Source organism: Ambystoma mexicanum, chromosome 3p (assembly GCF_040938575.1).
Source record: "Ambystoma mexicanum isolate Mex_15411 chromosome 3p, UKY_AmexF1_1, whole genome shotgun sequence".
NCBI lineage: Eukaryota > Metazoa > Chordata > Amphibia > Caudata > Ambystomatidae > Ambystoma > Ambystoma mexicanum.
In genome coordinates, this window is record NC_090925.1 from 39,221,709 (window position 1) to 39,229,015 (window position 7,307).

General features: G+C 44.8%; 1 protein-coding gene across 1 annotated transcript; it reads left to right on the plus strand.

The window, feature by feature from the left end:
- Positions 1 to 2,333: 2,333 nt before the first annotated feature.
- LOC138579699 (olfactory receptor 1G1-like) lies at positions 2,334 to 6,863 on the plus strand. The gene is made up of 5 exons (XM_069649937.1): positions 2,334 to 2,338; positions 2,407 to 2,471; positions 2,552 to 2,568; positions 2,675 to 2,713; positions 6,009 to 6,863. The coding sequence occupies exons 1-5, from the start codon at positions 2,334 to 2,336 to the stop codon at positions 6,861 to 6,863; spliced, it is 981 nt and encodes a 326-aa protein (XP_069506038.1).
- Positions 6,864 to 7,307: the final 444 nt, after the last annotated feature.

Here is a 7,307-nt window from a genome sequence, read left to right on the forward strand (position 1 = left end):
TTCCCTTTTGAGGGGATGTAGTTCTCTCCATGCGTCTGTCAGAGGGAGGGTAGCCATTGCCTGTTTCAGCACCAGTGCTGCATTAGTGCTTTGCCTGGGGCCTCCAGTCGATCGGTCCAGTTCTGGGTCTAATATTATATTGAGACCCTCCCCACATTACTATTGCCGTATCCAGGGGTGAGATGAGTTCCACTATGCATAGGTAAAATTCTGGGGTGTCAATGTTTGGGTCATATGTGTTGACCAGAATTACTTCCTTGTTGTACAGTTGCCCCCAAATAATTACATAGCGGCCATCTTCGTCTACCAGTGCTTTGGTCATTTGGAAGTTGACCCGTTTGTGTACCATCGTCATCACCCCCCTCGCCATCGAGGAGTAATTTGTGGCTATTCTTATGGCTCCCCAGTTGCGTGCGAATACCTCTGTGACTTTCTTTGTGGCATGAGTCTCTTGCAATAGAAGTACATCTATCTTGTGCCGATTTGCATATGCCATTACCTTCCTATCCTTTATCGGGTGTACCAAACCCCGTATATTCCATGTAAGCAGTTTAATGTCTTGCATTTTTGGCTGCCATGTTAATGTTGCTACAGGTGTGTTTCATGTCTCTGTTTTCCACCTTTACATATGTGCCATGTTTGTCAGTTCTTTTGTATATATCCTTTGTTTCCCTCCGCCATGTAGATTCGTATCCCGTTCCATCCCATCTGTGTTGGAGCCACCTTTCGTACAGTGGCTCTCCCTTTCCAACCAAAGGGCAACAGGCCCAACTCCTTCCCCTCCCCCCACCATCACCATCCCCCCAACTGGACAGTGTGGATCCCCTGTGAACTTTCAATCTTTGAACATTTAGGCGGCTCTGCACAGTTGTTCTGTCCAATTCCTCGTGCCAACCAGACCGCCCATTGGGCCGCCGTGCCTGTTACTTTATGTATCCATGTGTTTTGGAAGACTTAAGTGCTGTCATGCTCGTTGCATACTTTCATGTGCTTGGACCAGGTAGCAGATTCTTGTCCTTTGTCGGTTGAGGGATATTACCTTCAATATACCTCATGGCTTCTTCAGGGGATTCAAAAAAGTGTGTCTTGCCAGAGTATTGCAGACGTTATTTAGTGGGAAACATCATCACATAGGGGACGGACCTTGCCCGAAGTGCTCTTTTGGCTTGGTCAAAGTAGTGGCGGCATTTTGCACTCTGTTGGAGAAGTCCAGATATGTATGTATTCTGGTGGAGTCCTACATCAGGGTACCTTTTTATCGTGACGTGCGCAGTATCAGATCCCTGTCGCAGTAATTGAGGATGCGGACAATGACTGTGCGTGGTGGAGCCCCTGGTTAAAGCGGAGGTGCCAGTACGCGATGGGCCCTCTCAATTAGGAACTGTTGTGATAGCTGTGCCTCATGGAGAACTGCTCGGATCACCTCCTCCAGATATACCTCCATCGGAACGTTGATTTGTTTCTCTGCTAGCCCAACCACCCTGATGTTATTGCGGCGGGACCTAGATTCTAAATCTTCGCACTTCATTTGGACCAGATTTAGGTTTTTCATCATGGTCTCCATGTCTTTGCCCTGATTTGTGAGAGTGTCTTCCACCATGCTTATCCTATTTTCTGTTTCCAGCACTCGGGCATTCACTTTTTGGAGGTCTACTTTAATGGATGACATGGTGTTCACCAACATACACTGAGATCTACAACTCGATGAGGCGATAGACCAACACAGGATCCCTAGGGGGTAGCCCCTGTCACACACAACAAGACACGTTTAGGAGACTTATTTAATGAGGTACGAGTCACAGGTAATCTTTTTTAGGAAAATGACAATCAGTGATGGTAACGGTAGTAAAACTGCCTGTTACGCTCACCTGGTATCCACGGGGACGCCACTCAGCCCGGTTTGGTTGCAGGTATCTTCTCCCCAGTTTCCCAGATGTTGTCTATGGAGGATGTTCAGCCTGAAAATACAGGAGGGCTGGATTCAAGACTGGCCAACTGAGGTAAATATCCTCCCACTACCCCGTGTGACTTCAGCCCCTCTAGGCCCTGTCCTCACCTAGTTGTGGGATTTGGCGTGCTCTCCATCCTGCCTTCTTGGCAGGGGTGCGTTGTCTTCTGTGGGCATGTGCGGCCAATCTACTTCACTGGCGCATGCACGTTTAAATGTCTCTCAAGTAGGTCTTATTGCAGCAGTTCTGTATAGCGTTGTTATTCGTGAATGCCTTTCGTTGTCTAATAATGTCTTTTTCTCCCCTAGGTGTGCGGAGCTTCAGCATGGCGAACTGGTTGAGTTGGGTCTCACCGGTAAATGATGGTGCGTGATGTGCGCTACAATGCGGTAAGTATGTGCTATGCGCAGCGCTGCTTGTCTTGCCTTTGCTAACCTGTTTTCTTCCTTCCTTACAGGTCGCAGTGCTTCTCCAGTGTGAGCAGAACTCCGGAGTGGTGTCGGCCGGGAGGCGACCAGCCTGGTAAGCTTCTTGTGCTATTTGTGGTTTAGCCCTGTCAGAATATGCCTTCTCTAATATTGTCCTCTCCTTCCCTCTTTCAGGTCTTTCGGTCCGGAAGGTATGCAGAGAACAGAAGAAGCTGTTCACTGGAGCTGAGAGCGGATAACAGAATGGATATTGCAGGTAAGATGCTGCTAACAATGTCCCTTTTGTCTCCTCTGCAGGTTGTTCTTCTCCGAGGCTCTTGGGTATCTCAAGACACGGTGAGCGTCACGCTGCAGTCTGCAAAGTAATACAAAGCGTGCTTTCTTGTTTGGGTGTGGTTTAAATAGCTTCGACAAAGCAGTCCAGGAAAAGTAGTCCCTAGGCCACAGGCGCCAGGTCTGGCTCAAGAGAGTCTTGGGAGTGGGTGCCAGGCCTTCAAGGCCTTGATGGAGCCCCAAGCCCATATCCTACAAGGCAAGTGGACTTGCCAAAGGGGGTCTGGGGTAACGGTCATGACACTGCCTTTTGTTTCTCTAACTAGAGTTTGTTAAGAAAGTGAAGCCAGGTGAAGGGAACCGACAGTGAAAGGATTACGGGAATATGTAGAACACTTTACCTGAGGAACAATCACCACGTTTCTCCGATACACAGAGGGCCATGAGAGATACAAATAGGGTAAGCGCGAAACTGCATTAAGACTGCATACTTAACTATAAAAAACATGAACGCATGTGTAACCATTGTTGCTTTCATTACCTTGTAGTGACCCCTGGGGAATCCAACCAACAACGTGTGAACTCCTTGCAATCCGCAAACATGCCCCCATAATCTTGGAGAGGACTTTACTCCTTATTTGATGGAGATTCTCCAGACAAATAGGACGGTGAGTGTATTGCATGAAACGTTGTTTTGCTGTTAAAGAAGGAAGTTTGAAAAGCATGAATAGAGGTTACTGATTGCAAAATGAACTCATCCTAGAGTGAATAGTCAGAGAACTAACACGAGACCAAGAAATTAAAGATATTACAAAGTGGGCGTTCATACTATCGGTTGAATAAACAACATCATGATGCCCACAAAGGAAGGGGATGCACCATAGACAATGCAGTACCAATCCAAAATCCGAAGTCAGGTGATGTAGTCTAGACTGATGTTATTTTATATTCAAAACAAGAGCACCAAAAGAAACCGCATATGTGATTATTACTTGTTAAAATGAGAGGCACGATACACTAACCTTTTTCAGCCCCTGAAGAATTTCCCAGTACTCATCACATGATTTATTGTGGGAAAGAAACATGTTGGGCACAGTATATGTTTGTTTTTTTATGCATTTGAAAGGGTGGGAAGAATGGTATGAATGGAATGAGAGGTGAAGTGGTACGTGTGTAAATGAGGTATGTCCTTGTGTGCACACGGGCACAGCACAAGTCACTTTACAGAACCAGGTAACAGAATCAACACTGTACTTGTCAATAAGGTTGTGTTTTTATTACTGCAGTGATTGTGAAATTGTTATGTTCTACCAGATTAATTGGTTGTAGAACTACACCGAATGGTGTTCTTAAAAAATTGTGTATATTGAATATTAAAATATGCATCTTTTATGAAGTTGTTTTGAAGCATTAAGGGTTTTACCCCTTAGATTTTGAGGATCTGTTTGGTGGTTTTCCTCTGCCTCTCTATCGTTAGAGTTGGTCAGGAATGTACATCACTCATCCAATGACCCACATGCCTTAAGGTGTAACGTGATTTTGCATATGGGCACTGTACTTACTCTGACCATTGTCACAGTGCTTGAAAGGTACACTCATCCACTGTATCCACTGACATGTACCCCTTGCAGGTGAATCCAGATATTCACAGCTCCAATGGCTGATGACCCCCGCGAGGAATCCACAAACACCATAGGAGTTGGTGTCGACTTGTACATCAACTTGTGTGTGTGGTCTGCACAGGTGTGGCACCTCTACTGGAGGGTGCATGCGATGGTCCTGCCTCATCACTTTCCCTGGAGTGGGTACCTGTTGGGGAGATGAGATGTGCTGTCAGCTGTTTGCCACACAAGTCCTCAGTCATGCATTATACACATCACATGCAGTGTGGGCAACTGTATTGTTGGTGACATTTGACTCATGTGGGCCTTATTGCTTGGGTGGATGACCTTTCAGGGGTGGAGTTGTAGATAGGGAGGGGGTTCATGCAGGATGTCTGCAGTGTGCATGCCTATGGGTCTATCGGGGTGGCACAGCAATCAAAGGGTGGATAGTTTGTTCCATGCCATGGGGCAGGCCACTTGGCTTGTCCGTTCTTGGGCAATTTGATGGTGGAGGGATGCAAAGGGGGGGCACATGTACATGAACTTGTACTTATTGCCTTCTCCTTGTGTCCCTGCACCGGCCTCGTTGCTTCCAATGCCCTCAATACCTCCCCCATGTGCACGATGCTGTTCAGGTGCTCCTCCCACGACATGAGGCGTAGAGGCTCCACAGTGATCTGAGCTGGTACATCCAAATGTGAGCATATGCCCAGATACTAATAATGTGGAAAGGATTTGAAATGGAGATGTTTTTCAATTGTATATAATTTGGCTACAGAATGTAAAATCTATTAGTACCCAGGGTTTGGGGGCAGCCTCCCAGCCAATCAGGAGGCTCAGAACAGGGTTTTTACCTGACGCTAAAGCCCTGCTGTAAGTCTCCTTGGAAACAGGAGGCCACCATCTTCCCTACCGAGAGTGAGGTAAGTATGTCCCCACGGCTTTGTGCTCCCCTTCCTCTCTGGCCCCAATTTAAACAACCCTCAACCACCCCACCATGCCCCACTTATCTTGCGATCCTCTGTCCCTCGCTGGGGCCAGTAACACTCAGTGTTCCTGCGCTGATCTATCGCGACAATGGCCTCCATGGAAAGGGAGAAGGGAGTATGTGTAACTACCTTCTCCCCAATCTACGGTGGCCATCTTTGTTATAACAACTATTAACATCCCAGTAAACATGCTGGGTTGCTAATTGCAATAAACCCCTCCAGGTGAAGGGCCCGGGATAACATTACAGCTTTTGGCTTTTAGCGTCCTGTCAGGGTTTATTGCTTAATTATGAATGTTGTTTGTGTTTTGAATTAGCTATGCGGACCATTGCATTTTGATGAATTATGGAGACGTACAGATTATTATAACGCACATTCTGAATTATTTTGTATTAATTATTTTCAGAAATCTAAATGAAGTGAACAGAAAATTGAGCAACCCAGCATGTATTTAAACGTTTTTCTAAATAAGAGATATATGTCCACAAAGCCTAAAAGCTGATAGTCAACAAAATAAAAAAGCATACTATTTTATTTGATGTTGAAAGGTTTTTGGTTTTCTTTCATTTTACAGTGTACGATATAAAAAACATTTAAGAATCTATGTGTCCTCGTCAACAAATTATATTTTGGTTGTTTGTGTTTTAAATTTCAGACTGTCTTCAATCATTGCAACTCTGCACCTCTGGCCTCATGGAAGAGCTAAATCGAACCATAACGGAAATGTTCTTGATTGTAGGATTTTCTGATTTTCCACTGTTTCAGGTTCCTCTTTTTGTGACTTTTCTACTGGTTTACCTGATTACAGTATCTGGGAATATTCTGATAATGGCAGCCATTTACACCAGCCCTCATCTGCACTCCCCCATGTACTTCTTTCTCACAAATTTGTCCTTTATCGACATCAGCTACATCTCACTCATCTTTCCTCAGATGCTGGCCCACTTCTTTCTGAACGGTGCACACATTTCTCGTAATGAATGCCTTCTGCAGGTGTACTTTTTTATTCTCATGGTGAGCACAGAATCCTTCCTCCTGTCCGCCATGGCTTATGATCGCTATGTGGCCATCTGCAATCCCTTGCGTTACTTGACCATCATGAATAAGGCTGTGTGTGTTGGGCTGGCGGCTGGTAGCTGGGTTACTGGGTTCATGACCCCAATACCCCACACTCTACTAATCTCTCAGCTCTCGTACTGCAAATCTCACACAATTAACCACTTCTTCTGTGATTTTAGAGTGCTGTTGACTCTTTCCTGCTCCAGCACTTACACCGTTGAAATATTTAGCTACATCATTGGATCAACTTTTGGGCTATTTCCCTTTGCATTCATAATAATGTCTTACGTCAAGATCCTTTCTGCGATCCTGAGAATCCAGTCCACACAAGGGAGGCAGAAGGCTTTCTCCACCTGCGCCTCCCACCTCACTGTGGTGATTTTATTCTACATTTCATTATGTTCTACATACATGCAACCAGCATCAGCACATTTGGTGAAAGGCAGCAAGATATTGGCTTTTTCGTACACAGCACTTACCCCACTTTGCAACCCCATCATATACAGTCTGAAAAATACAGAGATTAAAAATGCTCTGAAGAAGAAAAGAAACACAAAATAAAGTACACAGACAGAACGAAAAACAGAAAAATCAGAGCATAAAAGTCGAATTCATACTATTTTTTAGAGTAAAATATCAAACTGCAGGAGTCAATTTTAAGTCTGAAATTGTGCGTACAAAACTATAATTTTCATTATAGAATAAAGTTACACCATTGTGTTTTCAAATATAGTAGTATTTGACAATGGTTGTGAACAAAAATGTAATTGTATACCAATGCACCCTTCAAAACCTGTAGCCATTAAAAAAGCTCATTTTGAAGAAGGTTAAAAATCAGGAAAAGCAAACTGCCTCTATGATTGTGTTCAAGTCTGCAGTCTGATCTATCGGAATTTCATGACTTCCAGGGTGGGGTGGTAAACGTCACAAGAATCGGGGCAGTGCGTTACTTTTTCTTCCTTACACACCCGGCCAAGATATGATCAATAACGGCATCTGCTGTGT

Coding starts and splice junctions, on each gene's coding strand:
- LOC138579699 (XM_069649937.1), top strand. Junction 2,714..6,008: donor CTTGGGTATCTCAAGACACG/GTGAGCGTCACG, acceptor CCACTGTTTCAG/GTTCCTCTTTTTGTGACTTT.